Genomic DNA, 21,473 nt, shown 5'->3' on the forward strand with positions numbered 1-21,473 from the left:
GCCACGGCCTCTTGCTTATGTGACCACCGAAAACCTGGCGGACGTTTGTTCAGTTAGCTTCAGCCAGGCAGCACTTCTGCCTTTCTACGTTATTCTAGCTCGTTGGTACCTTGGAAGATGAGTGATTCACATCTATAACATAATTAAGTGTAGTAATGTAAGTATTGGAAAGGAACAAACAAGTAGATACTCCCTCTTCCCACATTAATCTGCCATTATGTTTGCCCTATTATGAGTTCCTTTTCTTGTTTCCAATAATTCAGTGTAGTAGTTTCTTAAATAAAATTTTTGTAAATGGACTAGCAAAGTTAGTTAATGTTTACTTTCATGTGTACTTCCTAGAGGCCACTTGTGTTAGTTTCAGTGTTATACACTGACTGACAGAGCAAATGCAACACCAAGAAGGAGTGGTTCGAAAGGGATGAAAGTTGGGGAAAAAACAGAGACGGCACGGACGAATAATTGATGTTTATTTCAAACTGATATGCAGGTTACACAATGCGTTCGGCATCGACTCAGTAGGATGTAGGACCACCGCGAGCGGCGATGCACGCAGAAACACGTCGAGGTACAGAGTCAATAAGAGTGCGGATGGTGTCCTGAGGGATGGTTCTCCATTCTCTGTCAACCATTTGCCACAGTTGGTCGTCCGTACGAGGCTGGGGCAGAGTTTGCAAACGGCGTCCAATGAGATCCTACACGTGTTCGATTGGTGAGAGATCCGGAGAGTACGCTGGCCACGGAAGCATCTGTACATCTCGTAGAGCCTGTTGGGAGATGCGAGCAGTGTGTGGGTGGGCATTATCCTACTGAAACAGAGCATTGGGCAGCCCCTGAAGGTACGGGAGTGCCACCGGCCGCAGCACATGCTGCACGTAGCGGTGGGCATTTAACGTGCCTTGAATACGCACTAGAGGTGACGTGGAATCATACGCAATAGCGCCCCAAACCATGATGCCGCGTTGTCTAGCGGTAGGGCGCTCCACAGTTACTGCCGGATTTGACCTTTCTCCACGCCGACGCCACACTCGTCTGCGGTGACTATCACTGACAGAACAGAAGCGTGACTCATCGGAGAACACGACGTTCCGCCATTCCCTCATCCAAGTCGCTCTAGCCCGGCACCATGCCAGGCGTGCACGTCTATGCTGTGGAGTCAATGGTAGTCTTCTGAGCGGACGCCGGGAGTGCAGGCCTCCTTCAACCAATCGACGGGAAATTGTTCTGGTCGATATTGGAACAGCCAGGGTGTCTTGCACATGCTGAAGAATGGCGGTTGATGTGGCGTGCGGGGCTGCCACCGCTTGGCGGCGGATGCGCCGATCCTCGCGTGCTGACGTCACTCGGGCTGCGCCTGGACCCCTCGCACGTGCCACATGTCCCTGCGCCAACCATCTTCGCCACAGGCGCTGCACCGTGGACACATCCCTATGGGTATCGGCTGCGATTTGACGAAGCGACCAACCTGCCCTTCTCAGCCCGATCACCATACCCCTCGTAAAGTCGTCTGTCTGCTGGAAATGCCTCCGTTGACGGCGGCCTGGCATTCTTAGCTATACACGTGTCCTGTGGCACACGACAACACGTTCTACAATGACTGTCGGCTGAGAAATCACGGTACGAAGCGGGCCATTCGCCAACGCCGTGTCCCATTTATCGTTCGCTACGTGCGCAGCACAGCGGCGCATTTCACATCATGAGCATACCTCGGTGACGTCAGTCTACCCTGCAATTGGCCTAAAGTTCTGACCACTCCTTCTTGGTGTTGCATTTGCTCTGTCAGTCGTGTAGAAGGTATGCAATCATAATGAAATACAAAAGTTAGAGACAAATGGTAGTCCTACATAAACAACATGCTGTTGTCTAAGTTGTACAGAAATATTTTAAGTGGTAGAGAGATTGAACGAATGATGAAAGAGAATTCAGATTTTGAAACTGTATGCAGTGGATTAAGTGCACTCAATGGAATGAAATTCACACTGAGACAGCCTGGGACCTAGATGACACTGGCTGTAGGCCTTTCAGAGGAATGATAAACTGTTTTCTGTATTCCTAGCCTAAGGACTTCAGAAAAGGAATAGGACTTCTTTATTCTCTTCCTGCAGGTAGTACAGAATCAGAATATTTCTCTATTATATTTGACAGTATTTTTAAATTAATTTATGCTCAAACCATTATTCATGTTTGTGTAAAACCAGATGCTCCTGGATTTTAATCTACAAAAAGGAGTAAAAATCTCAAACTTAACTCAACAACTGATAAACTTCATCTTGGGTTCCGTATTGACAGTTACACCAGGTGTCCACAATTAAACCGACTGTGTTTAGTAATGGTCGTGGGAGTCTGAAATTTAGCAGATATGCTAAATATGTAGTGTGCTCGCGAATTATGTCATAAAAATTATTAGTTCAAGTCTTGCCACCTGGTAAAAATGTGGCGCTGTAAGCAGTGGTAGGGTCACGTTTATTAGCATTTATGGTTACAGACACTTTTCAATATGGCCTCCCAACCCAGCAACATGCTGCATCCGTAACACAGCAAGTTGTCTGCAGCATATCGGGTGAAATCAGAGTGACATGTCATTGTATGTCATTTACATCGGGCAGAGACCAGATATGCCCCTGATATATACGATCCTTCAAATATCCTCACACCCAGAAGTTGCTTGGATTTAAGTCAGGGGATCTTGAAGGCCACCCACCTGGAAAATGCCTAGAGATGATGTGGTCGTAAATGAAGATTTCTCACAGCAAATCTTTCACCTGGCGAACGACGTGTGGTGTTGCCCCATCTTGCATGAAAATAACTGTTAGGTCACAGAGGCCTTCTTGTAAAGCTGGAATTATGTATTGCACAAGGAGGGATTTATAACGTGTAGATGTCGCTGAACATACAAGAAGCCCACAAGGAGTTATCTCTTCAAAGAAAAATGGATCAAGAATGAAGGAGCTTGTAAAACCACACCAAACAGTCATGTTAGCTGAATGCAAAGGGTGTTCCTGCACAACGTGTGGAGGAGTTGAACCCCCATATGCGACAGTTCTGCGCATTCCCTGCACCCTCTAGAGTAAAATGGTGCACGTCGTCAGTCCATAGAATATATACCGGCCATGTGATGTGCACCAAAAACCAAAGGGGGAAAAGTCAAGGCGTTGTGGAACATCTTGGGGTTTCAATTTGTGAACAGTATGCAGTTTATAGGGATACCAGTGTAAAAATGCACTGCGAAATCTTGTTCTGCATAGTCAGCTACAGTAACTTCGTCAACAACATCCATAGAGGTGGGTTGCCATCCTCTTCCAGGTGTGACACCTAATTCACCTGTTTCCTCGAATTTCTTAATCATGTTCTTTGACCTGTCCTCAGCTGTTTCTGTCAGCGATATTCCTGCAATGCAAAGTTGCTGTTGCTTTCATTCTGGTAAAACAACTTCACTAGCAGTGCATGGTCCCTCTTCTCAGTAGCCATTACATTTCATGCGTAAAAGTTCAACTTTCTTAAGTTTAAATGAACATTCGCTTCACAAAAGGAATGAGCATACATCACGAAGCAACAACCAAGGAACCAAAACAATGCAATTCCACCGGAAGAACGTTCATACATTGGAGTTACGGAATGTTGTATTTCCAACCGATTACAGCCTCATATTTTTACCTGGCGGCAAGATTTTGACTAATCATTTTTGTGGCATAATTTGCAAACGCAAAGCATACCTAAGAAATTTCAGACTCCTACGATCATTACAGCCTGTGCTATGTTGCGCTAAACACCATCAGTTTAAGTGCGGATATCTGGTATAAACAACTTATTCCTTAATGCAGTGGAGTACCATTAATCTGAATCGTGGTAATCTGAAAATCCGGTTCATCTGAACTGAAATATTCCATTTTTTCAAATTTTTCTCCTTATTGAGATGAAAGAATACATTATGAAATGAAGATTTACTTGCATTTTATTAGTCACACTTTACTAGAATAACTTAATCTAAACATAATTACACATCATAAACCATCAATCGCTGGTTGTTTATCTTTACAATGTTTGTTAGTTTCTTTTCCTGCAGTGATTGGAACCTACTCAAAGATGCAGTGTTAAACCAGCGTCTCATAAACATCACGTCAGTGGGCGTAGCAGTGGAGTGTAGCTCATCGTAGTGTACAACAAGTTCTAAGGGGGCCGCGGCATCTGAATGTAACACTAGTTGTTCATTGTTGTCTTCTTAGTCGTCATTCTGTTCCTCATCAACTCCATATTCTTTCTCCACCTTGCCTACAATTTCTTGGTCTGTTTGGAATTCACAGTCAGCTTCCATCCACTCGCTAACGTAATTTTCATTGGATTCCTCACTCCCAGGAATTTGTCGAACGAGTTCAAGGAGATTCACAGATGTAGACGCATCCGCTGGACTCTTGATGAATGCGAGACTCGGCCACAATGTTTTCCTCATGAACTGCTCACCGACACCCTCCCATGCCTCTGCACCCAGTAAACCACGTTCTTAATATCCATGCTCTTCAGTTTTTGAAGAATAGTAAGTGAACTGTTATTGTCAATCATGTATCTGAGAAGATTTTGTTAATACACAAGTTTTATATTTTGCAGAATGCCCTGGTTCATTGGCTGCAATATTTATGTAACATTAGGAGACAAGAAAATTGCTCTTATTTCACCGCAAGGTAATTCACTCACTGCTGGGTGTGATGGGGCATTGTCAATTAAGAGCAATACCCAAGAAGGCAAACCACTTTTTGCACTAAAAGCTGTTATTGAGGGAACAAACTGTTCTTCAAACCATTCCTTGAAAAGTTGTGCATCCATCCATGCCTTTCTTTGATTGCTGTAGTAAACTGGAAGTGTGTTCATGTTAAGCCGGGTATCGACTGTGCGCGGCTGCCGCACGCGGCAGTGTTCGTTGCTTTGCCTCGCGAAGTTGATACCATGTTGCCTCGCGCGGCAAGACGAACACTGCCGCGCTCGAACTTGGCGCGGGTCGAGCCAAATCGGAGCGGTCTCTTGTCCCGCAGCAAAGGGATTTCAGTGCGCTGTGTTCGTTCAGTTGAGACGGGTGTTGGCAGAGGGGTCTCTTCCCACATCTGCTCACTTGTTTCTCTCCCTGTCCGCCTTCTGCGTGACGTCATGTGACATGAGATAGCGCTCTCCCGTCCTGCTGACACGTATTACCACTACAGTCTAAAATGGTCATAACTTCTGAACCATTCATGCAAATAATGTCCTGACAAGATTATTGTAATCCTTATAAAATACTGGAGGGTGTCAAACAATTTATTTTGATGAGGAACTCGAGGATAATATCGAAATATTTATTTAATTTTAAGGAGTTATATTTTTTACCGCGGACTGTAGCATAAAATCGCTTCTACATTTCGTATGCTTACACTTGGGGTCTATCGTTGATGGTTCACGCAGCGTAAGCCAAGAAAGCAAGTGACCGACCAACATTTTTGTCTCTTTCTACGTATTTACTGTATATTGGATCACGGATACATATTAATTTTATAGTGGTTCAGTACGTGAACAGTGTTCGTGTTGTCAGTATCTGAAGTAGAACCACTGTACTGATTAAAATGCTGTTAACATATTATGGAAACGTGTGAGGAAAAGAAAATGCCAGTTCAAGAGTTAAAGAAAATTTCAACTTCTTTGGCGTCGTATAGAAAAGTCTCGGATTAAGAAGTCTCTCATTATTTACAGATGCAGTTACTTTTTACATATCCAAGTGGTTTGCTTTCAAGGAATTCTACTTTATGGCCGACAAAAATACACCCAATGATAATGTGGATACTTTGTGTGATGTACGAAGTGTGTTCAAAAAAAGACCGAACTTTGTAAATTGCGCGCAAACTGCAACATTGAGCGAGTTGTGACTGTGGCGGCGCCTAGCGGCAACTTCTGACAACAGACCGCTGCTTTCCGCATTCCATTGCCTGCATTATCAGTTGAGTTAGAGCCTCTGAAGTGATTGCGTGTGTCACATGTTCGTCAAACTCTATAATGAAACAGCTTGAGGAACAACGCGTGTGCGTGAAGTTCTGCTTCAAAGTTGGGAAAACGTTTGTGGAAACATTTGAAATGTTACGATGTTACAATGTCGAAACCAAAAGGCAGTCATCACAGTGGGTGGGGAAAGGTTCTCCTCGACCGAAAAAAGCACGAATGAGTCGTTCAAACATCAAGGTGATGCTGATTGTGTTTTTTGATTGGAAAGGCATTGTCCATCACGAGTTTGTACCCTGAGGCCAGACAGTGAACAAAGAACTGTACCAGAATGTTTTAACGCATTTGAGAGATGCTGTGCGCAGGAAGAGGCCTGAACTCTGGGAAAACAAATCCTGGATGTTGCACCATGACAATGCGCCAGCACATGCCTCTCTCTCGGTCTGCAGTTATCTGGCAAAACACCAAATTCCTGTTGTGCCCCATCCGCCCTATTCTCCCGACTTGGCTCCAGCAGACTTTTTCTTATTCCCCAAATTGAAAACCACCTTGAAAGGACATCGTTTCCAAGACATTGAAGAGATCAAGGAGAATGCGACGAGGCAACTTCGCGCCATCAAAGAAAGTGCATTCCAGGAAGCATTCCAAAAGTGGAAGAAACGTTGGCAACACGCTGTTGATAGTGCAGGGGACTATTTTGAAGGGGACAGTCTGTGAAATGATGTAAGCTACATAATAAAGTTTTTCTAGCGACAGTTCGGTCTTTTTTTGAACACACCTCGTACATATCTGTTTCATTACAATATGTCTGCACGTGCAGTACTCATAGTGTTCACGCGCGAACTGAGGAACCAGTGTTGATCACCTGCCGCGCGAGGCTGCTGCGCTCGACTCTGGCATCACAAACATGGTGTTACGCGTAACACAAACGAAAGAGTTTGCCACGCTCGAACAGATACGTGCGGCAGCCGCACGCAGTCGATACGCAGCTTTACAGTTCTTAATGTCCTTGGTTTTGCTGATTTGCCGATAACCATTAGGGGCAGTTAATTTGTTCCTGCAACATTACTACATGCTAATACAGTAACACATTCCATATTCATCTTAAACTCAAGTGCACTAGATTTTTCTGCAGAGGCAAGGCTTTTATTGGGAAGGGCCTTGAAATTTAAGCCCGTTTCTTCAGCATTATACACTTCTTGAGGTGAATAATTTCCTGATGCTACCAAGTCATTAAATTCACTGATGTAATCTTCTGCAGTGGCATGATCACCTGATAACTCTTCTCCCGTTATTGTTAACTGTAGTATTCCATGGTTTTCCTTCCATCGATTGAACCATCCAATACAGGCAATGAATGAAACATCTCCATTCAATAATATATTTAATTTAAGCACCTTTTCTTGAACAAGAGGTCCACTTAATGGAGTATCTTTATGCCTCTCCTGTGAAAACCATAAATAAAGCACTTCTCCGAGTTTATCGAATTTGGACACTTTTGATGTTTGGCAGGCTTAAGGATGTCTGCTGATTTTAGAACAGTTTTTCTTCCAGTCGGAAATCGTAGCTTTTCCTGCACCAAACTCAACAGATAGTCGAGATGCATTGTCACCCTTATCCAACCGTTTCAGCACTTGCAGGATCCGCTTCGGTCCAAGTGGAGGTGATAGAACATAAAAGGCGAACACAGACATTTGTCCTCAATTGTTTTGAAAACAAGTTTTTCTCGAAGAGTACAAGACCTGTGTTTTCGTTTGTTTGCCATTTTCAAGCCTTAACTTAATCGAATTTATCACAGTATAGCGCTGCTAGAAAGCTGAGACAAAGCCAGCAGCTAACTGAGGAGGGCAGAATCACCCAGAGACCTTCATGACTGTGGCGTGCTGCGGTGAGAGTCGCGTGTTCATGTTCTGCAGTGCTACTACCAAGAGAGTGGCAGAACTTTTAAATAAACAAAAACAAAAGTGTAACCAGTTATCGTACTTTAGCAGTTTTAAGAGACAAGTTTTAACCTAGTTTTAGTCATTTTGTCCACTAGGGGTTCTTAACTGCTGTTATTTTATACATTATTTTATTAATGCAACTGTTAAAGAGTGGACATTTCAAATTATGTACTGTATTGTAGAAACTGTTCTTTGGTTAATGTGAAAATTTTGTCATTCGAACAGATTCCGGTCCCAGTTAGTTTGGATTAACGGGACTAGACTGTAGAATATAAACTTCCGGTTCCACCTATTCAATACTACATTATACCATTAATATTTAAACACAATTTAAATACAATTTTTCTTGAAATGTTTACATAATTTTTAGCCTTTCCTTTTAAGGAGATATGCAGTCATATATAGGTATTTTTTTTCCAAAACCATTTTATGAACAAGGTAGAAAGTTCATGTGATGGATATGATGACTGTTTAAATATGAATGGTGTAATGAAGAACTGGAATTTTATGTTCTATTAAGGAATAAAGTTGTTTAAACTCAACAGTGCACATTAATAGGGATTGCTACCTTTCCTTTGGTAAAGGAGTTATATTTGAGGATCAACCAATCAAAACATATAATGTCCACCTCTGGACAAAATTGAATTTGATGCAGTTTCAGGGAATATTTTTCATGCTGTACATGTTCCCACTTTCATATTTTATCTATCTATCTATCTATCTATCTATCTGTTGGAAAACCCACTTATTCAAGTTGTGAACGTCCCCTTCAAAGTTATGTAAACTGTTACTCATATATTCTATTCAGTAAGGCATAATTTGTAGATTGAATAGATCCACAATATACACAAACAATGAATATCAGCTCCAAGATCAATTCAAGACTCAAGAATCCTTGTTTATTATAAGGACATGGGCATAGTACAACACGACCATCCACAACAGTTTTAATGTGTTGTTTTAATTCCATTTTTAAATGTGTACCGGTAGTCTGACATTTCATCACTGTTTTAGATTAAGACTTTATTTAAGATAACAATTTGTATTATTTTATTGGCGGTTATATATATATCAATGTATTTCCAATTTTGATCATGACTGAAGATGATCTAATATAGCAATATTGAAACTAGTACCAATAATATAAGATACAACATTAATTTAATGGTTATCGAATAGGTGGACCTTTCTCTGCGCTTTGATAGTGGGGGTTAACTTCATAAATAGAAACACTAGCATTCATTTTTTCTGAAACCATTTTATGTACAAGGTAGAAAGTTCATGTGATGGTTGAGATGCTATTAAGAAATAGGTACTGTAATTTAAAATATTGTATCCCTAAAGGATTTAAATGGGGGTTGGCTCAGAAAACAAAAATTATCATTCCTCCCATACCATTTGAAGTACAAAGTCAACACTCCATATAGTGGTGGTTGTTTTATATCCTAGATGTGATAATGTGAAGTATTGTAAGTCATTCCACCCCTAAAGGGTTCAAATGGGGTTGAGCTTTGAAACAAGTATACAGGTATTTGTTCTTCCTAAACTGTTTGACGTACAAAGTTGAAATTTTTCATGAAAGTGCTTCTGTGTCCTGTTAAATAAGACAGTGTTTGAAATAAGTTCACCATTCATGGGGTTGAAAGGGGTCAACTCCCAAAAACAAAGATATTAATTCCTCCAGAATTGTTCGTTGTACAAAGTCTAAATTTCACACAGTGGTTGCTTCTGTGTCCTATATATTAACTAAGAATGAGTTTTAAAATATTCTAGTTCTTTCAAAGTTTTAAATTTTGAAGATCCCACTGTCGGTGGAACCTGTAGAATACATCTTCAGTTCGTACGTCAGTAAGTTTTGGATGAATGAATATTCAAATGAGAGATCCAGAAACATAAATATTCATTCATCCAAAACTTATTGACGTACGAACTGAAGATGTATTCTACAGGTTCCAGTAACAGTGGGATCTTCAAAATTTAAAACTTCGAAAGAGAACCTTCAGTTTAAAACTGTAGTGGAGCATGGGTATCTTGCTAGCAAGATGACGGTAGTAATAATAATAATAATAATAATAATAATAATAATAATAATAATAATAATAATAATAATAATAATAATAATAATAATAACTTCATCTGATGAGGACTACATGGTGAGAAAAATGAAATAGAGTATGGCTCTTAGTGCCGGGAGTGTCCGAGGACATGTTCGATTCGCCAGGTGCAGGTCTTTTGATTTGACTCCCATAGGCGACCTGCGAGTCATGATGAGGATGAAATGATCATGAAGACAACACATACACCCAGCCCCCGTGCCAGAGAAATTAACCAATTATGGTTAAAATTCCCGAACCTGCCGGGAATCGAACCCGGGACCCCTGTGACCAAAGGCCAGCACGCTAACCATTTAGCCATGGAGCCAGACAGGAGTACATGGTGATGTTAATGGAGACTACGAAGTAGAGTTGATGCTTCAGTGTGAATGAACGCATCACTTTCACTGCCACAGCAGACTCTGAGATTTCATCACTGCCACTGCTGCAAATGTTTCACATTGGTACGGGGAGTCCTTTACATTAAAATAACAACAGTCCTCTTTTCTTAGTAATTAAGTAAACAATATACTAACACTGTTCCATCCTACCTGCTAGGCATTTGAACAGACAATTGAACTGACACTACCATCTTAGCTTATGAGTACTAAAATGATATAACTGACACTAGTGAATGATATTTATTTAAATAAACATTACTTTAATTCAAGGGTCGTGTTGTTTAATTTTAAAGGAAATGTTTAGAAAGGTCAGTAAAAAAATATAAATAACATCTTGAAAGTACTCTTTATGAAGGACAAATGTTGAAGTGGTTAAAGTAAATGCTATTCTATTATTTATTCTATTGTTTAAAACTAGTTATATACGCACAATGGTCTATTATTCAAGGATAATGAAATATTTCTCTTTATTTGCTTCAGGTGGAGATGGCCCATAAGGTGCTGAGCAAAGACATGGCAGAATTAGTCAATGCTATGAAACTGGCACAAAATTACAGTACCACAACCTTGGATGCTGAATATCGAAAGTAAGGAAAATATTGTTCATATTGAAATACAGGAAATGAAAGGTGATTTGCATGTTGCCATTTGATCAGTAATGGAATATACCCGTGCTCTTTGAATTAGTGCATTACACAAGTGGGAATGAAATAGAGTAATTCACTGTAACTTTCCCACCATATACAAAGATAACATTTATCTGTGCGTCTGTTAATTATAGCTCATTTAAAAAGCCACTAGACTGAATATTAATGTACTTAATTGTTAGAGGTCTCATTTCTGTAAAGATTTTAACTCATTTGTAACTTTGATGTATTTTTAGGGGATTGAAAGTTTCTGAAGTGGTGGTAAGATCAATAAGGAGAAGTTGTTTGTTTTCATATAGCAAAAATAAATTTAAGTAGTAAGTCCTTAAGTTACAGGATTGAAAGCTAGAATGTTTTTATTTCCTTTCACGTAAAGGAATGAACGAGATTTGTGGTGGGCAAAGCGGAGGCGGGTCAGGTGTTTCTCTGGGTACTCCGGTTTTCCCTGTCATCTTTCATTCCCGCAGCCTTCTCCACTATCATTTCATTTCATCTGTCAGTCATTAATCATTCCCGCAACCTTCTCCACTATCATTTCATTTCATTTGTCAGTCATTAATCATTCCCCCAGACGAGTGCGACAGGCTTCGGCAGCCAGCACAATTCCTATCCTCGCCGCAAAATAGGGCTTCATTCATTACATCCCCGACCCGGTCGCTGACTGGAAAACAGCTTGTAGGTTTAAAAAAAAAAAGTCCTTTCTATATTGCATAATGTTACAGATCCATTTGAGAAGTACCAGAGTTCTTTTCACCAGTCAGCATTTTGTTAATTTTGGCAGACTTTTCTGTATTCAGGATTTTTATTTAATACCTAGCAAATCTTACTGAATGCAATTTTAACAGTTTTGTTTATACAGTTACTGTGATGTTAGTAAAGATAGATTATAGATAACCATATTTTTGGATAACTGTTTTTTATTATTATTTTTAGTGGATATATTATACTTATTCATTGATAACGTAACAAAGTTGTAGGAATAATATTTAAAGGGATTTAGTATATTATCTGTTTAGTCTGTAAACATACTGTACATTGAACTGTTTCACCCAGGTTAACTTCTTATATTTAAATGCTCATTTGGGGCAAATATTCATTTGTACGAAGGGGAGTGAGGGATTGGAATAATTTACCAAGGGAGATGTTCAATAAATTTTCAGTTTCTTTGCAGTCATTTAAGAAAAGACTAGGAAAACAGTAGATAGGGAATTGCCACCTGGGTGACTGCCCTAAATGCAGATCAGTAGTGATTGATTGACTCTCTGAAATTGATTAGTGTTGGAAATAAATTCAGTTTAGATGATAAGTTCTCTTGCCCTCTTCTTGAGAAACCTGTAACTTATTGAACTTATTTAGTGGGTTTTTAAGGGAAATGTTTGGAATATACACGGTAGAGGGAGGCCAAGGGCATGATTTTAACAAGCAGATTAGAGCAAATGTAAGATACAATATTTATGAAAGAGATGAAATAGTTAGCATGGGATAAGGTAGCATGGATGACAGCAGCAAAACAGTCCATGGATTGATGATCCAAATGTATGAGTGTTATAAAATAAAGATTTCTAAAGTAAGTTGAAGAAGTTTGTTTAGGATAGATTATTCTTGTCAGGATGCATATTAATACCAGTCGCCCGGGTGTGATTAACAAGCCTCCTCCACTCCTTTCTGTCCTTCCACCTTTCCTGCTCCATTACTTCCGCCACATCCATTCCAGCTTCTCTGATCTGATCCATCCACCTTCTTCTCGGTCTTCCAACTGGTCTCCTTCCCTTAACTTCTCTTTCCAATTCCCTTCTTGCAACCTGTTCCTTTCCCATTCTTTTTACATGTCCGAACCATCTCAGTCTAGCTTTCTGCATCTTCTGTACTAACGGTTCAATATTTAGCTCTTCTCTGATTTTAATATTTTTAATTTTCTCTCTTCTTGTCTTTTTAACTGATGTTCTTAAAAATTTCATTTCTACTGCTTGGATCTTACTATCTTGTCTCTTATTAGTTACCAGCGTTTCTGGTCCGTATGTTACATTTAGTATGAAATACTGTTTATATAATGTTAATTTCATTCTCTTGGGTACTTTGTCATCCCATAAAAGCTCTCTGACTTGATGATAAAATGTTGTACCTTTACTTAGTCTGTTATTAATTTTAGGGTTGATTTTATTACTTCCATTAATAATGCTACCCAGATATGTAAACTGTTCTACATTCTCTAACCGTTCTCAGTCTATGTTCACTTGGCTTCTCTTTTTCTCTTTTCCACAGTGCATGACTACAGTTTTCTTTTTACTAATTACCATTTTGGGAGTATTCTTGTGTAATTCTATATATCCTGTGAAATTCTCTTAAAATATGCTGCAATTGGTCAATTTTCTCTTTTTATATTTCTAGGGGAATGCTTTCTGCAGCTCATATATTGGCAATGGATGCAAAGAACTTGTTGGACGTGATAGATGCGATTCGTATTCGTCACCCAGATGTGAATGAGCTTATTTGTCAGGGCAGAGAAAGTCCCGGGTCGGGCAGTGCATGTGGCAGCTTGGAACGCCCATCCCACTCTACCGTTTCTACCCTCGACTCTGAGCCCACATCTGTCCCAGCCAGCAACGGACCCCTTGCCTCAGAGAGCTAGCATCTAGAAAATTCTACAAGCTAGAAATCTAACAAGCATTTACAATTGAAATTGTCATTGATACATTGATATGAGTTAAATTGTAGCAGAAATTTTATTCTGGTCTCGTTTATGATCATTGTGATCCCTGTTACGACCGATTTTATAACTACTTTATTTTTAGATGATATGTGCTTGAAATATGAGATAAGATGGAGTTTAGTTAAAGCAGTAGTAGGAAAGATATTTTCTTGAATACTGAAAATATTTACCAATACTCCTTATTTTATATCAGTCACATTCTTCATTCAGGACTGGAAGTTGTTCAAAAATATGTCTGTTTAAAACTTTTCTCAGAATGCATTCTGTATAGCAGTCAGGTCTAAGTTACATCATGTACAGCATATTCCTTCAGTTAAGTGCATGTTGTTTAAAAAATGTAAAACTTTTGAAATTCAGACTTATCACTTTACAAGAAACTGTGAATTATCTACTGATCTTGAGTGACAGAATCTAGGGCTTCAGTGGCATTGAAGTATAACACGTCCTCACCTTGTTAATTCATTTATGTGAAACATAAATGTTCTATACGCTTGATCAGCTTCAATCTTCTGATGTCCTGTTATTTTTTAATGCCAGCAAGATGTGAGTTGTATGATAACTTCTGAAATGAGGAGAAGTAAATTCTTCCTCTGAATTTAATAGAGAATTTGTGAAAGGATTTTTTAAAGGGAAGATTGAAAAATCATTGTAATATTACAAATGAATAAGCTTGGGTTCTTCTTTTATGTACTTTACATTCTTATTCCATTTGATTACTAGTTTTATTATTACAAAAATTTATCTGATAAATTAGTCTTTAAAAGAAGGTATTGAAGCTTCAGGATGCTACTTGATGTATTATAAGAAAGTTTGCTACTGAATAATAAGTCTCCATACAGTCTTATCAGGTAACAGAATAAAACTGTGAGAAGTGCAATGCAAAGAAAATGCAAATGTGAAGAATAGAGGGTGTTCCTTCACCCCTAGGGAACTTTGTCAAGTGAGTTAGAGTGAAATCATTTCACCCAGTCTAGGCTCATTTGTGCTGAACACTAGTCATCTCTTGGGAGATTCAGGAAACTTACCTTTACTTTGTAATTTAGGTTGGAAATCGAAATCGAAAGTGTGGGCAAGAAGGAGGGGATGAGTGGGAGTGCTGCTGTAAGAACTGTGATGGTTCTCTAAGACTATTTTTGTAATTTTTAATTGATATTTTATTATATTTAAGTGGAAGAACTGTATATAGCTATGTGCAGGACTGAAAAATGTCTTTACTTCCCTCATGTATTATTTTCTGGTTGTGTAATTATTTCTTTGTACTTTGTGACTATTGTACATAATATTCAAAAACAAAGTGTGTTTTCATTATTTTCTAATATATAAAATTCACATAAACCTCTGTATATGTGTGTGTAACTTATATTTGCCCTTGAATTCTCTCTTATTACATTGAAAAGTATGTAAATTCTCCTCTGGAACTGAGTTCTCACCAAAATATTCATGTTGGTTATTGGGAAACAGAATAATGAAGATCTTGGATATATTCCAAATCAAATTCTTATCAATATTTTATTTCCAAGAGTTGCTCCAAGTTTAATACGGTTGGGGTTGAATCACTTTCTCTTTTACTTTATATTGCTCACTGTTATAGATTTTGAGAATGAATGAATGATTCCATTTCTTTTAACTAAGTAGAATTATATTAGAACTCAGGTATTTGTTTGTGTCTTAACTTAGTTGAATGAAAAGATTACATCATGTTACACTTTGCCATAGTCACCATCAACAAGGATGAGAAGGTCCACCTATTCAGTACTGTATATAATAGGTTAATATTATTTATTACATCGGAACTAGTTTTGACCCTTGTATTGGGTCATCTTCAGCCTTAAATTATTTAAATTTGATTGCTAGTTTTATTATTACGAAAAGTCATCTGATAAATTAGTCTTAAAAGAAGGTATTGAATAGGTGGACCTTCTCATCCTTGTTGATAGTGATAAATTATCTATATGGACCAAAATGAAATTCATTTCATATGACTCTGCCATAGTGTCAAGAAGGATGTGTACTTCTCTGGCTTTGTATTTGAGGGACATCCAGGAATTTTAAATTAATGCTTACACCATGGAAGATTTTATATCACATAACAGAATCTTAATTCCGTGTGAGTTTACTATCTTTATTTTCCAATACTTTACATGACATTATTTCTCAAAGTACAATATTCTAAGACTTCATTTAATGTTTAATGTTAATATAAATCTTGCATTTAACTTAGAAATGGAACATTCCAAGCTTCTGTGTGATGCTATTCTTTAAAATCTACTTCCCATCATAGAAGTTTCTGTTAATTTCTGAGTGTGTCATGAAAAGACTCTTGAAAAAAAAAAAAAGATTGATGATGTACAGTATTTGATAACAGTTTAGCCTGAAGCTGCACACCTTTGTAGGTAGCACTTTTTTATTTTACATGAATTTGAATAAGACAAAGCGGTCAACTGTGAAAATCCGACTACCTATGAAATAAAATATTGTAATGAGACAGCAGGTAGTTAAATAAACACACAACTGGTAGTGTTTATTCTAGGATTTATTAACTAACTACTAATTGCTTACACAGCTACACAGACACACCAGGACCTCAACTTAGGCTGACACAATTCACACAATTACACCAGCTCGCACTCTCTCTTCTCTCACTGCTCAGTCCACTTTGTTTATTCTATCACTTACAAACTAAAACAATCACACTGCAAGCACTTCCACAACTGTCACTTCCAGTCTGAGTCAGTTCCGTACGCTGTCACAACCACTTATCTCATAGCTCATGCACACCACAGTCTCACAATCCTGCATGTCATATACCATCCGTACACTCACGACAGTCTTTGTTCACTGTCCCTTGCTGACTTGCCCTCACGTTGTGTCAGAGACACATTCAAGCACAGCAGCTGGACATGAGAGACTCAGTTCCTCAGTGACAGACAGAAGAGAACAGAATGAACGCTCATTTCACAGGCGGAACTGTTCCTCAACTCAGGCTGAACCTCAGCTTGAACTATACTACAAAACTTCAACTTGAACTGTCATTGTCCACTGATTGGCAGTGTGCTCCAGAACACTGACTCTCTGACTGAACTGAACCCTCAAGCTTGTTCGGCATGCCTTAAGTAGGGAGGCCGGCCCTTCCAGATACTTTGCAAAAGAAGTACGTGAGTCCTCTTGAATCCGAACGCTCTGAGTTCACTTTTTAGTTCTTTTCACACCACCAGGAAATCTTCAGCGAGATATGGGGTGACGACAGAGTGGTGGCAGAGCGGCCTGGCCTTGCGTTCCCGGCTTGTTCCAACTTTTGTGGCATGGTAAAGGGGTGGGGCCCTCACTCGGTGACGTCACTTGCGGCTGGAGCCAGGCTAACTTAGTCCTCCTAAGGTTTTATAATAAAATGATGGAAACTGCTACGGTATCTTATGGACAGTACTATTCTGAAGAGATCTCTTTATAACCATAGATAGCATGGAGGATGATTTGCTAGGTTTTGACTGCAGTAAATCACTTGAAAAACAATCTGCTGTTAATATTACAACAACAACAACAATAATATAATTTCTTTTTTTTGCGAGGGAGTGTGGAAAATCTTTCATAAGACGCTTGTGAGGGTCCGCACTCAACAAGTGTGTGGAGATTCTTACCCACTAAAAACCACACTCCCTTTTCCCACGACGTTTATCTCCGCCCCGGAAACCGCTCTCGCATTACTTCAGGGGGGATGTCGTGCTTAATGCATCTTGTGCTTCATCTTCCTTCTTCTGCTTTACTGTCTGTCATAATCGTCCAGGTCCTTCTTCTTCTGACGCAGAATATTTTCTACGTAGACTGCCACCTGGTCCCAAGATTCTCGACTTCGTAGCATTACTGACATGATCCCTTCTGGCGTCAATTCTCCGTGCATAACTTCTAAGCATCTTTTTTTTTTTTTTTTTTTTGCTAGGGGCTTTACGTTGCACCAACACAGATAGGCCTTAATTAAGGTAAAGCCCCAGCATTTGCCTGGTGTGAAAATGGGAAACCACGGAAAACCATTTTCAGGGCTGCCGATAGTGGGATTCGAACCTACTGTCTCCTGGATGCAAGCTCACAGCCGCGCGTCTCTACGCGCACGGCCAACTCGTCCGGTAAGCATCTTCTTTGTGGCAGCCAATGAACACACACAAATAAAGTATGTGATGCGTCATCGATATCACCGCAGTATATGCACACCGGACTAGTTGCTAGCCCTAGCCTATGAAGAAATTTTCGGAAGTATCCATGACCTGTCAAGAACTGTGTGAGATAGTAGTTCACTTCACCATGATTTCGGGCAGCCCATACGCCCAGAGAAGGTATCAGTCTTTTCGTCCATTTCCCTCTAGAATCATCTTCCCATCTTGTTTGCCATCGTTGCATTCTGCGACTAAGAGCCAAAGCCTTTGCCCTTTTCCTTCCTAGCTCTTCTTGTGTGAGCCAAATTTCTTGTCTTTCGAAGGCCAACAAGTCAATGGGAGCTACTGCTGCTGCTACTACTAGAATCGCAGGTTCTGATACTGTGCGATATGCGCAAGCAGTTCGTGAAGTTGCTCTCCGTTGTACAGCCGCAATTCTTGTCCGATATTTCATAATTTTTAACGATTCAGCCCAAATTTCCGAACCGTATAGCAGTTAAAGATAAAAATTTCATTGTTCCGTATTGAAATTATTAACATTAAAAATTAAATAATTGAAGTTCAACCAATTCAATACATAAAAGAAAGAAATGTAGTAATTACATTCTTATTTAAATGGGACCGGTTTCGACCCTAATCCAGGTCATCGTCAGCCGTAAAAACAAGTAGGCGAAATCACACAATGTTTATGAATATTGGAGAAATGGGTCAGTTTCACACTCTGTCAGGCACAAAGTCACAACACTATCAAATAATATATGAAGATTATAAATAAACTTGAAGTCGCAGACGAATAGATTTGTAGAAGCAAACCGCCAGTTCCCGGTGATCAGCGCGGCACATTCAAGGTCATGCGCTGCAGTCTTGAACGCCAAAGTAGAGTGGAGAATGTCTTGAAGGTCCGATATTTATCTCGGTTGTGGGAAGTTAAGTACGTATATAAAAAATATACGACGCAAATCAGTATAATTGAATGAGAACTTGTGCTCCTGCTAAGTTCTTGGAAAACAGTTGACTTGAAAAAACAATTGTAAAGAGAAAAAAATGTAGTAAAAAGCGCAATATCGGAAAACAAATGAAAACTTATATGCACAGTGCGCTATTTTTTAAATTGAAAAAATTATTAGGACATGATTGAAGTAGTCGAAGTTGGCGCAAGACAAGAGTTAAAATTTGAAAGAGGAGAACCGAAATGAAGGTCGATTGGTTTTTTTTTTAAATAAATAGAGAAGGTAGAATAAATTAACAGAGGAAGAGTGATAGTGAAAAAAGAGAAAAAATAAAAGAGATTGAAGTTAGATGGTATTGAGGAAGGATAAGATAGAGAAAATGAAGGAGGGGTAGTTTAGGGTGGGTTAGGAGGGTGGGTAATTGGAGGTAGAAAATGTGGGTGGGAACTTTGTAAGGCATGGAAAATAGAATTGGGGTTTTGGAATTTGGAATTTTTGAGAAGAAGAATTAGGAAGTCAAAAAGGATATTGGGTTTTTCAGAAATGTCGTTTAAATTGAAATTAGGGTTGAAGTACTGGTCAAGGTGGATAAAACAATTTTCAGTAATGTTTAAGAGGGGGCCTTTGTTAATGATTTTAAGTATATTCATGTCATTGTTAATACTGGTGAAACTATGCTTGGAGTCTTGTATGTGCTGTCCTATGGCAGAGAATCTCAACAGATCTCCTCTTTCAAATTTTAACTCTTGTCTTGCGCCAACTTCGACTACTTCAATCATGTCCTAATAATTTTTTCAATTTAAAAAATAGCGCACTGTGCATATACGTTTTCATTTGTTTTCCGATATTGCGCTTTTTACTACATTTTTTTCTCTTTACAATTGTTTTTTCAAGTCAACTGTTTTCCAAGAACTTAGCAGGAGCACAAGTTCTCATTCAATTATACTGATTTGCGTCGTATATTTTTTATATACGTACTTAACTTCCCGCAACCGAGATAAATATTGGACCTTCAAGACATTCTCCACTCTACTTTGGCGTTCGAGACCGCAGCGCATGACCTTGAATGTGCCGCGCTGATCACCGGGAACTGGCGGTTTGCTTCTACAAATCTATTCGTCTGCGACTTCAAGTTTATTTATACTCTTCATATATTATTTGATAGTGTTGTGACTTTGTGCCTGACAGAGTGTGAAACTGACCCATTTCTCCAATATTCATAAACATTGTGTGATTTCGCCTACTTGTTTTTACGGCTGACGATGACCTGGACTAGGGTCGAAACCGGTCCCATTTAAATAAGAATGTAATTACTACATTTCTTTCTTTTATGTATTGAATTGGTTGAACTTCAGTTATTTAATTTTTAATGTTAATACCGTATAGCAGTATCGGTTGAACAATCGACATGAGAAGCCACCTTTTACTAGATATCGGTCCCTTGATATTTCCCATGAGTCTACTCAGTGCAGTCATGGTTTTCGCTGCCTTATCTGTTACCCGTTGGATGTGGTCTCAATATGCAAGCTTAGTATCAAGCGTTACACCAAAATATTTTGTGCTCCTAGTTGTTTCGATGGCTATCTGTCCGATCTGCATTGGTACAACAGTATTAATCCTTTTCCTCGTCAGGAGGACAATTTCCGTTTTATGATCTGCGAGTTCTAACTTGTGATTTATCATCCATTCTTTGACAAGTCGCATCAACTGATTCAATTTAAATTGAGCCAGCTCTAGGTTACAGGTTACTATCACAGCAGCCACATCATCAGCATAACCCACAAGTTTTACATCTTCTAGCATCTCCAGCCGTAACAAACCATCATACATGATATTCCAAAGGTGTGGTCTGAGAATTGAGCCTTACGTTGCACCAGCTGTGAGCCGTTTTCGTCTCTGACCATCTTCCGTGTCGTATAACAATGTACGGTCTTTCAAATAGTCTCGCAGTATATACATGAGATATTCTGGTAGCTTGAAAGTTTCTTCTAGAGCTTCCAAAATATCACTCCGTCTTGCCGAGTTGAAGGCATTTTTAACATGTAGTCACAAGAAGCGTCAGCTTCCTAGAATAATGATTACCCGTTTGAGCTCGTTCTGCTGTCTTCACCACTTCCTTCACAGCATCTAGTGTTGAGTGACCTCTGCAAAATCCATGTTGTTGGTCAGATAGGTCGCCAGCTAATCGGACTGCTGCTAGTATTCTCGGTTGTAGGAGCTTCTCTAAACCTTTCCCGGCAGTGTCCAGCATACATAGAGGTCTGTAACCCCCAGTTTTCCCTTTACTGATCAGAACCAATCTAGCTATCTTCCAACGAAAGCTAAAAATTCACGCTTTCAAACAATGATTATACATTCTCAACAGCAGTTGAGGACATAATTCGGCTGCCACCTTTAGTACTTCTGCTGGAATAACATCTGGTCCAGGGGCTTTCTTATTTCTAAGGGAATTAATTGCTGTTATCAATTCTTCAGTTGTAAAAGGTGGTACATTATCTAGTTCTTTCTTGGCCTCATCATCAATCCTCTCTGCATGATCAGGGAATAGTATGTGTACTATTTCTTCCATGGTGCGTGGATCCATGATAGGGCTTGGTAGCATCCCGAATTTCTTCATGACAATTTTATA

The 21,473-nt window shown here is 39.3% G+C and overlaps 1 protein-coding gene across 8 annotated transcripts in view; it reads left to right on the forward strand.

Moving 5' to 3' along the window:
* The window catches only part of Fak (protein tyrosine kinase 2 Fak), a 795,737-nt gene extending 779,708 nt beyond the window's left edge, over positions 1-16,029 (forward strand). For 3 of the 8 annotated variants that reach the window (XM_067143295.2, XM_067143297.2, XM_067143294.2), the window contains 2 exons: positions 10,873-10,979; positions 13,428-16,017. In XM_067143295.2, coding sequence (XP_066999396.2) covers positions 10,873-10,979; positions 13,428-13,668 — 348 coding nt within the window. In that variant the 3' untranslated portion in view covers positions 13,669-16,017. Of the gene's footprint in view, positions 1-10,872; positions 10,980-13,427 lie in introns of all 8 variants that reach the window. The other 5 variants (XM_068226723.1, XM_067143300.2, XM_067143301.2 and 2 more) reach the window with 4 other exon arrangements.
* The last annotated feature ends 5,444 nt before the right edge of the window (positions 16,030-21,473 follow it).

The sequence above is a fragment of the Anabrus simplex genome, chromosome 3 (assembly GCF_040414725.1).
Source record: "Anabrus simplex isolate iqAnaSimp1 chromosome 3, ASM4041472v1, whole genome shotgun sequence".
Taxonomy (NCBI): Eukaryota; Metazoa; Arthropoda; class Insecta; order Orthoptera; family Tettigoniidae; genus Anabrus; species Anabrus simplex.